This window comes from Chlorocebus sabaeus, chromosome 21 (assembly GCF_047675955.1).
Source record: "Chlorocebus sabaeus isolate Y175 chromosome 21, mChlSab1.0.hap1, whole genome shotgun sequence".
NCBI lineage: Eukaryota > Metazoa > Chordata > Mammalia > Primates > Cercopithecidae > Chlorocebus > Chlorocebus sabaeus.
In genome coordinates, this window is record NC_132924.1 from 106,245,172 (window position 1) to 106,263,161 (window position 17,990).

The 17,990-nt window shown below is 38.8% G+C and overlaps 1 protein-coding gene across 2 annotated transcripts in view; it reads left to right on the forward strand.

The window, feature by feature from the left end:
- The first annotated feature begins 607 nt into the window (after positions 1-607).
- The window catches only part of EXOC4 (exocyst complex component 4), an 818,776-nt gene continuing 801,393 nt past the window's right edge, over positions 608-17,990 (forward strand). For both annotated transcript variants that reach the window (XM_007982965.3, XM_073009345.1), the window contains exon 1: positions 608-734. In XM_007982965.3, coding sequence (XP_007981156.3) covers positions 649-734 — 86 coding nt within the window. In that variant the 5' untranslated portion in view covers positions 608-648. The remainder of the gene's footprint in view (positions 735-17,990) is intronic.

Genomic DNA, 17,990 nt, shown 5'->3' on the forward strand with positions numbered 1-17,990 from the left:
CTTCATCAATATTCATTTGTTTATTCCTGTGCGTGTGTTTTTAGGGCTATCTGGAAATATAAGAACACTGGGGAAAATTGAAGTCACACATAAACCTAACGTAGAAACATTAGTTTTACAGAACACTAAAGAAAAGCATTTCTGCTTATATTCATTTTCGTATTTTATTGAATTTTTAAAAAAATCACTAGCGCTTAAGGCAAAAACTTCGCACATAGACATCCAGCAGAGAACCCCTCTTTCATTTAAATGCACACCCTAACAAATTTTGGCATCATCAGATAAATTTGATTTAAAGCCTGACAAAATTCTAAAAGCAAGGAAGCCGAAAAAAGCTCGAAGTCAGAATAAAGATAAATGAAGACACTCATTACAAGACTCACTAAGTTGCAGCTGGTTTAGCTTTCCTGCGCGCCCAGGAAACGGAGAAGGAAAACTACGACTCCCAGAGTGCTTAGAGCGAACACGCGCGTCGTTGCCTCAAAAACCTGTTCCCTTAGTCCCGCCTCCTCACTTCAGTGATTGGATTTTCCACTTCCGCGCCTCTGGAATTCTCCTCACCCATTGGTGGAGACTCCAGCGGGGTCAAATACAGAATTTACGCACTCTTGGCTTCCTTGGAGCCTAGCGGCTCTCCCCGCGTCCAAGATGGCGGCAGAAGCAGCTGGTGGGAAATACAGAAGCACAGTCAGCAAAAGCAAAGACCCCTCGGGGCTGCTCATCTCTGTGATCAGGTGAGGGAGGCAGGAGGCAGGGTCTGGGGACTAGGGGCAGTGGCTTAACCTCCGCTTTGGAAGGGAGAAGGGTTAGCTGGGTCCCACCCTGCTCTCCCTTCCCTTTCCTCCTTGCCTCCCGCAGCCCCTCCCCAGGGCCCTAACCCCTCCCCAGGGCCCCAGCAATTCTCCCCCCACCTTTTTTTTCTGGGGTTAGCTATAGAGAGAGGAGCCCCGCCTCAGTCTTTTCTTTAGGGGCAGCACCTTCTATTACAGCCTCGGGGCCCCAAAGCACGCTATTTGGGTTTGGTAGAGAAGACCAAATGAAGGTGTGTTTATTGATTCCTAAAATGCCTATTTATTGTTTGCCTGTAGCAGCACTCACTGAGAAAGGCGTCTTGTTTCCTGGACTTTGGGATGTAAGGCCTTGGAGTCCGGAGACTCCTTTGATGAGTTGCAGATTGTGTTTTCACACTCTGGATACTTTCAACCACCTGTGCGTGGCCACAGCCACAAATACAAGAATCTGCAGCGAGCTGGTAGGAGGACTGGGTTTGAAGGCACACATCGGTTTTCGATTTTTGCTCTGCCTTTTCCTGCCTTCCCATTCTGGTCCATTCCTTAAAAAAGCAAAACCAAACCAATTTCAGATTATCTTCCATGCACTCCCGCTCTGCACCTCCCAGAAGATTAGGGTGGGGGTGGACTGGGAGTGGTGGACCTTTTAGGAGCTTTTTAAAAAAAAGTGAAATACATTGAGGATGGGGGAACCCTTTCAAGAACCTTGGAGATGATACAGGTACTGACTAAAACCAATCTAAATAAAATTTATTATGGCACGTTTTTTACGTTGTTGGCATTTGAATTTCAACTCATTTATTTTTCGTAAACACTACTATTTTTCCCCACCAATGCTAAACTTTTGTTTGAATTCTTGCAAGGCTCCTGGAATGTGTTGATCATCTTTTCAAAACCCAGGGCCCAACATTATCTGATAGGTACTAAGCACTTCAATGAATGAATACATCAAACCATTAAAACAGCTTACCACTCACTGACAAAGACACATCTTTTGGGTCTTATTTAGGGGGCTTTAAGATTATAGCCTGTTAAATCATTACTGTTAATTTTCTTTTGGGCTTAAGAGAAAAAATCTCTGCGTGGAAATGCTTAATATACTTGGTAGGCCATACAGAGGAAGTGCTGTTCTATTGTGAATCGATAGGCCCACATTCTCGCTGCGACAATACACAGGTAGTGTAGATGTATTTCATGATACTAAAATTCCAGTTAGAATGTTTGTTGCTTCCCATCTGAATTTCCTGTGGAGTTAGAATTCCTGGACATTATTTGGATCCTTTTTTGAACTTGTTTGTTTTTTCTACCTTATAGTCAACATTCATTTAAACAATAGGTATTTAGTGCCAGTTTGTAGTATGGTGTCTGGCACAGTTGCATATTTAATAGCATTTGTTGACTGAATGAATAAATGCCCTGAGTTTTGCAGAAATGAAACAGTGTTACCCTTGAGGAGAGTATAGTTTACCTGGGGGATAAAACATGTCAGTAAAAATGATGACGTAAGACTACGAGAGAGACATGAAATGTTATGGAAATCCAGGAGGAGTAGCCCTTTCTAATGAAAGTGAAATGTGCCATCTCATCTGTTTACTTTTCATTCTCCAAGCTCTTCCCATTTCTTTTATGCTATTTGTGCTTTCTTCAGTGCCAGTTGAATTTACTCTAAATGTCATATTTTTGAAAACAGCATGAAAGCCAACCTAAAGCATTTTTTACTAATGCTAATTCAGAACATACATTGCCTTTGGTTGACCATTCCTTCGTGTTCTCCAGGAGGAACCCCGTACTGCTTGATGGCAAAGATTTTGTGGTCATCCATCTCTTATGCCAGTTTATTAATATATGCCCTGCACTTTATCAGGCCTAGGCATTTTTTACTTTGATCTCTGTTGTGCGTTATTGCTTTTCTTTTCTTTCTTTCTTGTTTTTTTGAGACAGAGTCTTGCTCTGTCTCCAGGCTGGAATGCAGCGGCACGATCTCAGCTCACTGCAACCTCCGCCTCCCAGGTTCAAGTGATTCTCCTGCTTTAGCCTCCCGCATAGCAGGGATTACAGGTGTGTGCCACCACACCCAGCTAATTTTTGTATTTTTGGTAGAGACAGGGTTTCATCGTGTTGGCCAGGATGGTCTCGATCTCTTGACCTTGTGATCCGCCTGCCTTGGCCTCCTAAAGTGCTGGGATTACAGGCATGAACCACCGCACCCATCCCTCATTTTTCTACTTTATCCTTGATCACCTCAGATCACTGAATAACACTTCTGTTATATATTTTTTATAAGCAGTGGTGTAAGGGAATGTCTATACTTAGTATCCTGGGCAAGTTTAATAAGGCTTGGGATACATTGTTACATATGACCTTGAGACTGAGTGGTGTTGGTGTTTGTATTTCAACATTTCTTTGAGTCACAGGGAGATTTTGGTGTTGGAGTGAGGATGTTGGTAGCTATAACTTCCTGTTATTTCCTTCCTAATATGCTTTTGAACATACCCAGTGGTTTAAATTTTATAAACAGTGGTAGTGAATGAGAGGACAATGGTTGTATTACTCTGGTGTTTGGGATGGGGAATGGGGGGAGAGTCCTGTGGGTAATAGAACCAGGAATGTATATTTCTTGTTAGTAAATTGTGCTGTCACTTGGAAGTTGCTTCTTGTATTTCTGTTCAATTTCTGTCCTTTGTGTTTTCCTTCTTGCAACATTGTATTCATTATTCTTAATTCCTCATATAAAACTTTGCTTATCTCCTCCTATCTTTTAACTTTTTTTTCAAATTCTCTCCCAAAGACTATAGCTTTCCTAGTTGCTTTGGCAACAAGCCACAAAAAGGAAAACCCATGTTAGGCTCGTGTTTATAAAGTCTGAGCATTCCTAACATGTACCAGGTACCTGCTAGCTCCTTTCATGTTTCCATGGACTTACTTTGTCACAAAATAAATTACCTGTTAGTGTACTGTCTTTTGAAAAGTTTGATCAGCTTAGCTTTTTAAAAAATATCTTTTTGTGTCACTGAGTAGTAGTTTTTCTTTTTTAAATAGTGAATGTTAAAAATGCTCCTTTAATTCTCTTGCTCACATGTGTGAAAATTTCATTTCTATACTACATTATGATACATTATGTATCATAAAATTTTGTATTTTTTCAATGCTTTTCCTAATAGTTGGGGTAGCTTTTATTGTTACAGTCATTTTTAATATTGTATTCAAAAAACTACAGGTGGATAAGGGTTTGACTTAAGGACAGAGTAGGTGTAGACATGGGGAATATCCAAATCTCATCGCTATTTCCAGCTCTTGCACTAAATAGTTAAATAATGACTCTATTTTGCTAGTATAAAGTATTTTGCTAGTACAAAGTATTTGAACTTTAAAGCATTTAAAAGCCAAAAATAAAGATGTAGTGTAATTGTAATGTAAGTATTATATGATAATTTTTAAGTGCCTTGAGACTCAAATAAAAATGCTTAATTATTTAAAAATTATCAGGTAAAAATATTTCAGGGCAGTCAGATGTTTCAAAGGGTAGACTTCCTGGGCTTTGCAGAAGAGGACCTCAGGCCTGTGAGGTGGGGCTTTGGTGAGGGGACAGGTAGTGCTTGGAATTCAGTTTGTTGGAGGCTACGGCCAACTGCAGCTTTTGGTTTTAAGTCTTGCCACTAGCCCTTTAAAATGGAACTAACTGTGGGGACAGAATCCTGATGTGTGATGTACGATTTGGACAGTTTTGCACACCCCCCCCCCCAACTTTTCTATTGACCTGCTGATGTAAGATTTGGATGTTTTATACATACACATACATGTGCACACACACATACAAGCATATACACATACAATTTTTCTACTTTTCTGTTGATTTCCCTTGCCAACCTTTTGTTTGGTGGGAAGTCAGAGGAGGCAGCCTCTCTAGATGGGAAATAAGATGGCATTTTGGAGATATTTTATTCCTGTGAGTTCTTGTCAGATTTTTAATTGGGAAATGTGTCTGCCACTTACTGTTAGGTGATTTGCTTTCCAATTAAATGTTGTCTCTCTTTATAACTTGGCCTGTAATAGCCAGTTTAATTGGGAAGACAAACTTTGGTTGCGACTTCAGGAGACCTTATCGGAACCTTGGAGCAGAGCTTTTGAAGACACACTCTGGTTACAGATGTCAAGGAGGTTTGAAGGCAGTGGAAGGCTCACGTTTTCATCAACTCTTATGTCTTCACAAAAGTTGAAATTTCAAAAACGTAGAAAATCCTTTATTGTAGACACCTGTTAAATTCCCTTCCTCCTTGGAGAGTATTTTGGTCAGCCCTGTGTTTAATTCAAAGTAAACTTTGTTGAAGGGTTCCAGGCTTTGACCAGGGCTTTGAACAAATAGCTTTGAGGTTCGTAACACAGTTTGTGGCAGGAAAGGAAAGGAAAGCAGTCAGTCTGTTCCCCTGTTCTGAGCCGAGTCCTGAAAGTTGGGTTAGGTGTTAATGTTCTTTGCATCGCCATCTCTTCTCTTCATTTCAGCCCATCATATAATGGTTTTTTGGTTTCTAGCTCTCTTTGTACCCTGGGACATCTTGGCCCTACCCATGCTGTGTTGTTTGAAAATTACTACTAGAATTCCCAGAAACAGTGCTTCCCGGAAGTCCTGGGATGTCTGGCAGCGTATGTGAATGTAAGGGGCAACACAATTCCCATACTTGGGCTCAGAATTAGTGTCTTGTGGACCCATGTCTTAATGTACCTTGTGTAATTGTTAACACTGGGATTTCCTGAAGGCGTTGAGGCCTGTAGTATTGATGGTGGGTGGTATGGTCAGGTTTTTTCAAGCCATTATGTAGATAGATGTGGTCACAGCCTGTGGTGAGAAGTGCTGTGGTGGTGTGTTGTAGTTGAAACTTCCTGTATTACCTGGGTAACCTTAGACCAGTTCCTTGAAACCACCGTGTCTTAGTTCCTTCATTTGGAAAATGGGCTAATACGATCTGTGTTTTTTGGGAACATCACACGAGAGGAGAGTATATAAAAGTGCCTAGCACAGTTTGGCACACAGTAGGCACTCAGACGTTCATTTCCTCCTTTCTAGATCTGTAGCCTCTTTTGTTAAGAAGATTCTTTTGATTTTAATAAATTTGCCAGATAGTAACCAGGCTATAAGGTTAGTTTTTCACCAGAAGTAACCTTGATGCGTTGACTAGAGTGTTTGATTCCATTTGTCAAGATGTTGTCTTTGTAACCAGGGAATCTTGTACAGCTGAATTAAGATAGTAATTATTTGGTAATTTGAGAGTCAGCTAAAGAAGCTAGATTTAAATATATGTATGGTTATGTGGGTATGTAAAACATGTAAACTATAAACACACATAAAGTATAAAACATTTGTTAGATTAAAAGACTGAAAAGACTACAAACAAGCAAATCAAGGGGCCCATACTCTGTTGAGATAATCCTTATTGTGCTTTATAAAAAGGACAACAATATTGTGTATTGTACAAATTTGTAAAGACTAGAGTCATAGAAACATTGTCCAGCAATCTAATTTCCCAAAATACTACCGTTTTTCAGGTTTTCGTGTGGATCTTGTCCATGTATATACATTTTTAAAAATATTGCTCTACAGTCTTCATAGTTACGTAAGTTTTTTAAGTGGAGGAATTAAACATATACAGAACAATAGGGAAGAAAAAATCATCCATAGTTTCTTTTCTTTTCTTTTTTTTTGAGGCAGAGTCTTGCCTTGTCACCCAGGCTGGAGTGCAGTAGTGCCATCTCAGCTCACTGCAACCTCCGTCTCCTGGGTTCAAGTGATTCTCCTGCCTCAGCCTCCCGAGTAGCTGGGATTACAGGCACATGCCACCATGCCTGGCTACTTTTTGTATTTTTAGTAGAGACAGGGTTTCACCACGGTGGCCAGGTTGGTCTCAAACTCCTAACCTCAGGTGATTGACCTGCTTTGGCCTTCCAAAGTGCTGGGATTACAGGCGTGAGCTACCATGCCCGGCCCACTTGTATTTTCTTCACCAGCATTATCCACTATTAATACTTTTGCTTCTAGTTTAAGAAAAAAAATCACTCTATTGTTACAAAAATAGTACTCTCATGATAAATAATTCAAACAATGAAAATGCAGAAAAATGTGAAGATGAAAATAAAAAAAATTATTTCAAATTTTGTCTTCTATAAGTTATTATCATTGGTATTAGATGAACCTAATTCCAGACCCCTCCATTTTCTGTGTGAATGTACGTGTGTATATGAAATGTTGATGGCCAGAAATAATTTTTTATTAAATATGGGATCTTACTCTATATACTAATTTTATTTGTCCTCCTTTTTGAGGTACACATGTATATGCTAGAGTGCACAAATCTTAAGTATATGGCTTGATGAATTTTTATCTGTGTAACCACTGTCCAGCTGAAGATATAGAACACTTCCAGCATACTAGAATGATCCTTCTCTACCATTTTTTTCCAGTACCTTTTTTTTTGTATGTGTAAAGATATCCATTTCCAACAGCACTTGTTAAAAAGACTATGCTGTCTTTATTTGCTTTCTTTTGCAACTTTGTCAAAAACCAATTTACTTTATATGTGTGGGTTTATTTCTTGACTTTCTAGTCTGTTCTATTCATGTTTATATTAATAACAATACTGCACTGTCTTGATTACTGCTTTTTAAAGTTCTGAAGACATAGTGTAAGCCCTTCAACTTTTTTTTTTTTTTTTTTTTTTGAGACAGAGTCTTGCTCTGTCGCCCAGGCTGGAATGCAGTGGCACGATCTCAGCTCACTGCAACTTCCGACTCCCGGGTTCAAACGATTCTCCTGCCTCAGCCTCCTGAGTAGCTGGGATTATAGGCGTGCGCCACCACGCCTGGCTAATTTTTGTATTTTTTGTGGAGACGAGGTTTCACCATGTTGGTCAGGCTGGTGTTGAACTCCTGACCTCCAGTAACCCACCTGCCTCGGCCTCCCAAAGTAAATGCAGGGATTACAGGCGTGAGGCACCGTGCCCGGCCCCTTTTACTTTATTCTACTTTTTCAAAGTAGTTTTGGGTCTTCTAGGTTGTTTGCATTTTCTTACAAATTTTAAAATAAGCTAGTCTGTTTCTACAATAAAACCTGCTGGGATTTTGATTGGGATTAATATATGAAATTGACATCTTAATATTGAGTCTTCTGATCTATGGATGGGGGTTATATATCTCCATTTGATTCTTCTTCAGTTTATCTCAGCAATGTGTGTGTGTGTGTATGTATGTGTGTATGTAGATTTTAGTGTCTAGGTTTATATGTCTTTGGTCATATTTATCTCTATTTTAGGCCACTTCAAGTTGTCCTACAGTTCATGGAATGTTGATGTTCATTAAAAAACGCATTTTTTTTTCTCTTGGTGTTTTGTTTTATATAGTTTGTGTTGCTATGCTCGTTCACTAGTCTTTTCTGCTACTCCTAATCTCTTGTTAATCCCATCTAATGTTATTGTTTATCTTAGATTGTACTTTTCAATGTAAGATACAGAAGCTTATCTTCTTTATCTGGAAGTTTGATCTGGGTCTTTTTCATGTCTCTGCTTACATGTTTAACTTTTCCTATAGCTTTGTGAACAAATGAAATACGGGTATTGTAAGAGTTTTAATGTCCTTGTCTACTAATTTTATCATCTGTGCCATTTCTGGGTTAGTTTCCATTGATTAATTTTCCCTCTTCCTTTACATGCCTTGTAGTTTTTTTTTCTTTCTTTCTGAGACAGAGTCTAGCTAGCTTTCTTGCCCAGGCTGGAGCACAGTAGCGCAATCTTTGCTCACTGCAACCTCCACCTCCCAGGCTCAAGTGATCCTCCCACCTCAGTCTCTCAAGTAACTGAGACTATAAGTGTGTGTGCCACTGCACCCGGCTAATTTTCATATTTTTTTTTAGGTTTTGCTGTGTTGCTCAGGCTGGTCTGGAATTCCTGGCCTCAAGCAATCTGCAGGCCTCAGCCTGTGAACCACCACACCCAGGCATCTTGTACTTTTTGAGTTGATGCTAGACGTTGTCAGTTTTATCTTGATGGCTGTTGGTTTTGGATATTTTTGTACTCCACTATTCTTGAGCTTTGTTCTGAGATGTGGTTAAGTTACTTAGAAACAATTTGCTCTTTTCAGGCCTTCTTTTATGTTCTGCTAGTTAGAAGCAGAGCAACATTTAGTCTAGGGCTAAGATTGTCTCACTACTGTGACAAAATTCTTTTGAGTATTCCACTCAATACCGTAAGAATTGTGAAATTTTTTCACTCTGGCCTAGGGCGATAGGCACTATTTCCAGCCCTGTGTGAGTTCAGATCATTAGTCCCTCTAATCCTTTCAGGTTGTTTTCCTGGCCTTGGGTAGTTACCTGTCACATGTGTACTGATCAATACCCAGCTGACGACCCTCTACAGATCTGCAGACTTCCCTGTGATGCTCTTTCCCATCTCCATTACTGCCCTGCAGATTCTAACCACCTTAATATGCAGTGTTTTGAAACCCGTTTTGTTTGTTTGTTTGTTCGTTACTTTGTTAGTCCCTGTTATTTCTTCTGGGCCTGAAGTAGAAGTCCATCAGCACTTCTTATTTTAAAAAATAGCTCTAAAGGTACTATTTTGTATTGCGTCTTCTCAGAGTAGAAGAATAAGATACTCAAATGTGCTATTTAAAATGATGGCAGCTGGGTGCAGTGATATGTGCCTGTAGTCCCAACTACTCTAGAGGCTGAGGTGGGAGGATTGCTTGAGCTCAGTAGTTCAACTCCCGTTGGGGCAGCATAGTAAGCCATGAAATAAATTATGACCTTTGTCCTTATAGTGGCCAGTTTTTTTATGTGCTAGGGGTTTAGCTTTGAAAAACATAGGTGTGTACAGTTTAACAGGAAGTAATAAGGGAAAATTCTTATATTACATTTGACACCTGGTAAGAAAATAAAATATTTCGGCTGGGTGCGGTGGCTCACACCTGTAATCCCAGCACTTTGGGAGGCTGAGGTGGGCGGATCACGAGGTCAGGAGATCGAGACCATCCTGGCTAACATGGTGAAACCCCGTCTCAAATACAAAAAATTATAAAAAATTAGCTGGGTGTGGTGGCAGGTGCATGTAGTCCCTGCTACTCGGGAGGCTGAGGCAGGAGAATGGCGTGAACCCTGGAGGCAGAGCTTGCAGTGAGCCGAGATAGTGCCCCTGCACCTCCAGCCTGGGCGGCAGAGTGAGACTCTGTCTCAAAAAAGAAAAAAAAAAAAAAAAGAAAGAAAATAAAATACTTAGGAGATTCTTAGGAGACCCTTTTCTGACTTTTATTTATTCTTTTAAAAGTATAAAGTCTTTGTCAAAAATAAAGTAGAATATAATTAAGTGGTTTTCCATTTAAAACCTATAATTGTGCTGAAAATTATGGGAGAATTATACTAAAAATATCACTTGAGAGCTTGTTAGAAATGCAGAATCTCAGGTCCTACCTGACCTACCTGAGCTGAATCTGCATTTAAACAAGAGTCCCAGGTGATTTGAAAGCATGATAAAGTTTAGTTAGCCCTTAGAACAAGAAACCTCAGGCTTGAAATGTTCTCAACATATAGAAATGATAAATGCTAGTGACATGGATATCCTAAATACCTGATGGTTTGGCTGTGTCCCCACCCAAATCTCATCTTGAATTGTAGCTCCCATAATTCCCATGTGTCATGGGAGGGACCTGGTGGGGGGTAATTGAATCATGGGGGTGGGTCTTTCCTGTGCTCTTCTCATGATAGTGAATAAGTCTCATGAGATCTGATGGTTTTATAAATGAGAGTTCCCCTGCACAAGCTCTCTCTTGCCTGCTGCCATGTAAGATGTGACTTTGCTCCTCATTCGCCTTCTGCCATGATTGTGAGGCCTCCTCAGCCATGATGAACTGTGAGTCAGTTAAACCTCTTCTCTTTATAAATTACCTAGTCTCAGATATGTCTTTATTGGCATCTTGAGAACAGACTAATACAACTGACTTGGTCATTACACAGTCTATGAATATTACAAAATCACACGTGTGCCATAAATATGTACAAATATTTTGCATTAATTAAAAGAGGTACAAGAAGCCAATTGCAATTGTTAAATTTTTTTTTCTGAGATAAACCTTATATACATATGTTTTTTGAAAAAGCATTCTTTTTTTTTTTTTTTTTTTGAGACAAGGTCTCACTCTGTCACCCAAGCTAGAGTGCAGTGGCGTGATCTCAGCTCACTTCATCCTCTGCCTCCCAAGCTCAAGCAATTTTTGTACCTCAGCCTGCTGAGTAGCTGGGACTACAGGTGTGTGCCACCAAGCCCAGCTAGTTTTTGTATTTTTTGTAGAGAGGGAGTTTCATCATGTTGGCCAGGCTGGTCTCAAACTCCTGGCCTCAAGCAGTCTGTCTGCCTTGGCCTCCCAAAGTGCTAGGATAACAGGTGTAAGCCACCAGACCCAGCCAAAAACATTATTCTTAAGCAGTGTATATACTGAAATATATACCAACAAAAATGATATCATGTCCAGGATTTGCTTCAAAATAATGAGAGGAGGGTTAGAGTAACTGGGGTCGTCAATGAAGAAGACTGGAATGTGTTGATAATTGTTGAAGTTGGATTTATCTGACAGATCTTCTTTTTTTTATTTTTTATTTTATTTTTTTTAATAGAGATGGAGTTTCACTATGTTGGTCAGACTGGTCTTGAACTCCTGTCCTCAAGTGGTCTGCCTACTTTGGCCTCCCAAAGTACTGGGATTACATGAGCCACCGTGCCTGACCTATTTGACAGATCTTTTAATGTGTGTTCATGGTTGAAAATTCCATAAAAATTTTTTTGTGTGTGTGTGTTTACATATGTATATGTTGCGGGGAAGGGAAGATAGTGAGAAACAAAGTTAATTGATTGATGTTTTAATAGATTAGTATATTACAGAAATGCTATATATTCTTTATATCCTGTTCTCTCTCCCCTAGACACTTGGAACGATAACATATTTAAATGTCTCTGATTTCTGCATTTAAGAAATCTGCTTCAATTTGTGTAGCCCAGAATTTCCAAAATTTGACCACATAACACCTCTTAATTTTTTGTAAAACATTGTTTCTGAGGAACTCACCAGAAAACAAGATCACTGGACGATGCTTGAAGAAGGATGTGGGGCTGCAATAGAAGTAGAAAAAGAGGTAGAGTTCGGTGACGTAAGAGTAGGGGGGAGATTTTAAGTTGACTTTGTCAACCTTGGGCTCAGTTTTATGCATTAGTGGGGTGATTTTACTTAATATTAGATAATGACCTTCTTTGTTGCCTAAGAGATTTATAGCTTTTGGTCCCCAGAAGTGTTCTATAACTGAGTTAATTGAAATGTTGAAAAACTGTATATGTTGGGTGTAGTAATTGGCCCTAAGTGCTGTCTGAAGCAAGACACCAACCAATTTTCAATTGACTTTAAGCAAAAATTGTTTAGTGTCACTTGATATTAAATACATCTCTTTGTACTGTTAGGGGATATTGTTTTTATGCATCAGAAAACTTTTTCAGAGGGACTTGTCATTGTGAATTGCTATCAGTTGGGATAGGATTATCTTGTATTTTGTGTGCTCTAATAAGACATAATTAAGAAACAAGCAATCACAATGTATAATTGAATATAATAAAATCCGATTTAAAAGTGTAGTGTAGATTTGGTTATGCTTTGAGTGAAGCCGTATCTTATATGATTATATAGTGATACACATCTTGAACATGTCTTTAATGTGTAATTTTTTACACATTAAACTCATAATGCTGAGTAACTCAGAAAGGATATGATGAAGGTCTCTTATTTTTATAATTCACTGGGAGCATTTATAGACTATTTGTCTTATACAAACTGTTCTGCTTAGAATAAGAGGCTTGAAAGACATTTCTTAACTTGTTTCTTTAGTGTTTATATTCTTAACTATCTCTTTTCCTCTTCAGTTTGTACTTTCGTTCTATTCATACTTAGGACTGGCTTTTGTTTCCTGATGACATTATAGGTATATGGTGCTGTCAGCCATTTCTTAGATTGGCTCTTTAGAATTTTAAAGGCAAAGAGAACCTGACTGTCACATTGTGAAATTAGGGCTGAATAGATACAATAACTTAACTTAATGTCTTCTGGTTAAAAGCAGTTTGGGAGAGAAAACAGGATTTGTGTTGTAAAGAATCATATCAGCTCTAGACTTTTTTTTTTTGTGCATTGGGATTAGTAGCAACAGGAATATTATGTTCTGGAAAGATCAGTAAGCTAATAATTCCTTTTTTTTTTTTTCATCTTGGAGTGAGGTTCTGAAACTAGTGAACTCTTCAGCATTTGTTGAGCATTTATGCTTAGTTTTTGCCTTATGATAATGTGTTAGAATATTTTGTAACTAAATCAGGATGGCTCCTTCTCTAGTACTCTTTGCATTATGCAATTTAAGAAATTTCATTGGGGCCAAGATCGTGCCTCTGCACTCCAGCCTGAGCGACAGAGCTAGACTCTGTCTAAAAAAAAAAAAAAAAAAAAAAAAAAAAAAAGTCACTGGAATCGTCCCAACAAGAGAGAAGGTAGCACTGATTGGGCGGTTCAGGTGCTTGATGAGTAGAAAAGGCAGGGATTCGGTGATATAGTTTATTCACTTAGGGGCCCATTTTGAGTACTTTTAAGAAGGGTCACTGAGATTCGATTCTTATTATAGATTGTGCTCTGTAGAGCTGTTGCTTCCTGATAAGTGATTTTTGGATATGTGAAGCTGTACTTGTAATTAGTTTTTCTGAGTTGCTTGAAGGGATTTCCATTAATTGTTTTGTTAATCTTTATTATTCCTGGAGGAGAGGTCACTGGATGCCAACAAAGAATGTCCTTAGTAGACAATTAAGCCCATTAACTGTTTGCAGAAAGCATGACTTAATGCTAATTATTCTGCAGGTGTCGCCAAAATTCAGGTGTATTACATTAAATATTTCTTATAGCTGGTTAATTAGTTTAGTTATCAGGGGCTGTATTAGGCAGCTAATTCTTGTGGATTTGCCAAGACTCTGTGTTGCTTATGTCTAAGAGTGACTGATAACATCTATCTTGAGAAATTAGCCAACCAAAATAACACTGCTTGTGTTTTAAAGTGTGGTGTATTAGTCTAGTTGGGCTGCCATAACAAAACACCGAATACTAGGTGGCTAAACCAATAGAAATGTATTTTCTCACAGTTCGGGAGGCTACAAGTTCAAGATCGAGGTCAACCCATCAGGGCTGGTTTCTAGGGAAGCCTCTCACTCTACTTGTAAATGGCTCCCTTACTCTACTGTCACATGGCCTTTGCTGTGTAAATGTGTGGAGAGGACTTCTCCTTCCGCTTCCTTTCTTCTAAGGACATCAGTCCTTTTGGATTAAGGCCCACCCTTCTAACCTCACTTAACCTTTATTACCTTTGTAGACTGTGTATCCAAATACAATAACATTGAGAGTCAGAGATTCAACATCTGAATTTGGGAGGGACACAGTTATGAACTGAAGTTCCTAACAGGTGGTACCCTGGGGACTCTTATTACTTTGATAAAAGATCCTAAACTGCTTCTAGAGTGACAATCTCTCATCACCTACAAGTAGTCTTGAGGCTCCGGCAAGAGCCCTGATCAGGCTGCTAATTTTTCACAATTGTTTGTCAATCTTACTGCATGCTTTTCTGGTTTGTATTAAAATTAATAAAACATAATTTGATCTATTTAGTCCTGTAAGTTCCTGAAATTCTAGCCTTAAATTAAAATGAATTGTTGGAAAACTTTGTACCTGGGCTATATTCAGATCTTTCAAAATCTCTAGGCCTGAATTGAGTTTTAATGTTATGTTCTTGAAGGAACTTATAAGAAATGGCCATGTAAGATTTGTGACTTTGTCTGCTTTCAGAAGATTGTTAAGGACATCTTTTACTATATTAGGTCTTCCGTGTTTTTTAAGTGAAAGATTTCTTTTAGAATTTAGGACTAATTCAAAATGTGCTTCCTTAGAGGAACTGGAGTCCATATTTTTGACAATGAGAATTATATTATGTGACGTGTCTCCTTTTGCCTGGGCTGCTAGGAAGCTCAGATTTAGTTTGGGGGCTCACTTCATATTCACTCTACTTGCCCATATGATCTGCATAGTTGTCTTTTACATCTATTTGGTGTTGTTTAGCTCTGCATCTCTTTAGTCCCACTTTCTCATTTATATTTTACTTTTTATTGTTTATACTCTTGTGCAAGCCATCTCACATCTTTTTTGGGAAGAGGTGGGATATAATTAAAATGAAACTTGATTGTAGATATTGTTACTCAGTTTCACCATTAAATACTGGTTGAATGGTTATCAGTCTTTGACTGGGTGCTCACCCCCAAGTAGCTTCATAGAACACTCAGAGTAAAAGCTCACAAAGTTGAGACTGGTCTGACTCCTAATTTTCTCCTTGATTCATTTCCTGTCACTGTCACTCTTCCTCAAGTCTCTGAAGCCACACTGACCTCCTTGTCATTCCATGTTCCTTGAGCAGGCTAAACACATCTTGTTTCAGGGTCTGTTCTCTCTGGAATCAGCTTCCCAGATAGTGCCCTTTTTCTTTCACTTTCCAGTAAGCTGTATTCAAATGCCATCTTTATCCAGAGGCCCTCCCTGGCCTCCTTATAAATGAAGTAGCCTCCTTCCTCCTTGCCTGTCTTGGCTTTTGCGTCGCTGTTACCTCCCAGCTCCCCTCACTAGAACATAAGCTTCATGAGGGAGGGACTGGTTTTGTTCATTGCTGTATGTATCTCTAGGCTCTCATAACTGTGCCTGGTAAGTAATAGATACTTAGTGAATATTTGTTGAATGAATAAGTGAATTAAATAGGGTCACTAGCAACTATTATTTGTTCTTTTCTACAGAGTTTTGAGCATGCATTTCATGTGAGACAATTTAGTTACAATTGTTTCTTAAGGCTGGGAACTGTCCTCCATGACCTCTCTAGATCTGCATCGCACTGCTGCTCATTACTTAGCTTTTACTAAGCACTCAATGTACCAGGCACTGTCAGAGTGTAGAGAAAAAGGTCTGATCTCAATTCAGAAATAAATATCCTCAGGAACTTTAGAAAGGGGTAGACTTTAGGGGATTTGGGCTAACAATGTTGTGATTCATAGATTATTTATTTTGTTCCTAATAATATATCAGCCAACACTTCTGTCACACTTTATATTTTCAGAGCACATTCACACACTTCTCCAGTCCTAACAGTATCCTGGTGAGGCAGGTATTCTTATTATCTTACCTGTTTTATAAAGAAAAAAACAGACCCAGAAAAGTTAAGTCACTTACCAAAGGTCGAGCAGCTTGAAAGTTGCAGAGCTCTGTTTGAATCTGGGTTTTTAAAAATTCCAGAACCTGTGTTCCTTTAATGCGTATGTGGATGGCTCTTGTTTGACATACTTGATGAGGTAGTAAGAGGCTTTCTTGGTGTATTCCTAATGTTAGTATTCTAGATTTGGGTTTTTCTTTTTGCATCCTTTTATTCCACTTGAGTAATGAGTCACTTTTGGTGACTGGCCTTATTTTCACAGGTGTGCTTTTTCCTTTATTGGATCTTTCTTTTGTCTTTAAGAACAATACCGACTTTTATGTATTTTCTCCTCTCTGGACTCCATTACTCTATTGAGTCCAAAGTGAGAGCAAAATTGCTCCACAGAAGGAACCAGTGATGGTGACTGGTTATTTTCCTTTCAAAACATTTGATCGGCTACACTGAAATACAGAAGCTAGTATGAAAATGGGAAGCAGACAAATTTAGTTTAGATCTCCCATTATTTGCCCTGGGTTTTAATGCTTGTTTATGGGACTCACTTGGAGCTCATGGTTGTGAATCAACTAGAACTTAATAATGTATTTGTTCCTACTAGATGTCGTTAAGAGTAGCTTAACATGTGTACCGTGGTCCTTTTAGCCCTTTAGGTAAATAAATTCCTTCCTGGGGATTAATTAGTCATGGTTAAGATGTAATTCATCATGCAAAATACCAGAGCTGTCTTAGTGAAAAATTCTTAATGATCCAGAAATGTCTTTGTGTCCAGCTTAACTGGAATCTTGTTTATTCTTTTATGTTCCTCCATGAACTTGACAATAGTTTATAAGTCATAATCGTTTTGAGAATAGGAATGCAAAAAAAAATCTAGAGTGATTGAATAACTTGAATACATCTTGGGTTGGCAACTTTATACCATTGGTCCTTTGATCATGTCTTTTATTTAGCTCATGCTTTAAAATCTTGCCCAGATTCAAGACTGTTATTACTGAAAAAGCTGCTTGGTGCTCTCTTTCCATCCCTAGCTGTCTGCTGTTCTCTTTACCTATGAACTGTGGCTTGATGAGAGTGTGTGTCCTGCAGCTCAGGAGTTGAAGGCAGGAAAGATAGGATTTTGTAACATGTATAGTAGAAGGAGCATGGATTTTGGAGTCAAATATACTTAGCTTTAATTTCAACTCTGTTATTAACTATCTGCATGTGTGTAAGTTACTTTACCTCTTTGAGCCTCTGATTCCTTATCTATAAAAAGGCTGGTGATAATATTTTATTATACTAGACTGCTTTGAGGATTGTCTTAGACTAGGTATGCAGAATAACCACTGTATTGCCTGGTGTGTTATAGACACTCAGTAGTTTGTATCCTGTGCCTCACTTTCACCTTCCTTTCCAAACATGTAGGACACAGGGATGTCCTAAATTTGTAATGCATGTAAATTTCTGCGTTTAGTTTTAAAATTTCACAAGTGGAGGATGAATGAGAGTTGACTTGTCAACACTTACTGTCAAAGGGATCTTGGATAATTTTTGGACTATATTTTTTAAAAATGCAATGTAGTTTTGGGCTATATTATTAGAAATATAGTGTTCATGTTGTGGGATATAAAACCTCTTTCCGTTTGGAAGTATGTTGCGTTCACTTCTCAGCACATCTGAGAGGCAGGTTAGTGAAGCCATTAAGAGCCATATGGCCCAGGTTTGAGGTCAGACTCTGCTCCTTAAAGACTGTGCCTTGAATAAAAAACTCCATCTCTTTATCTCTTCAAAGAGGGATATGTATGGTACTGATATGGTTTGGCTGTGTCCCCATTGACATCTCATCTTGAATTTTAACTCCCACAATTCCCACCTGTCGTGGGAGCAACTCAGTAGGGGTTGATTGAATTGAAGGGGTCTCTCCTCGCTGCACT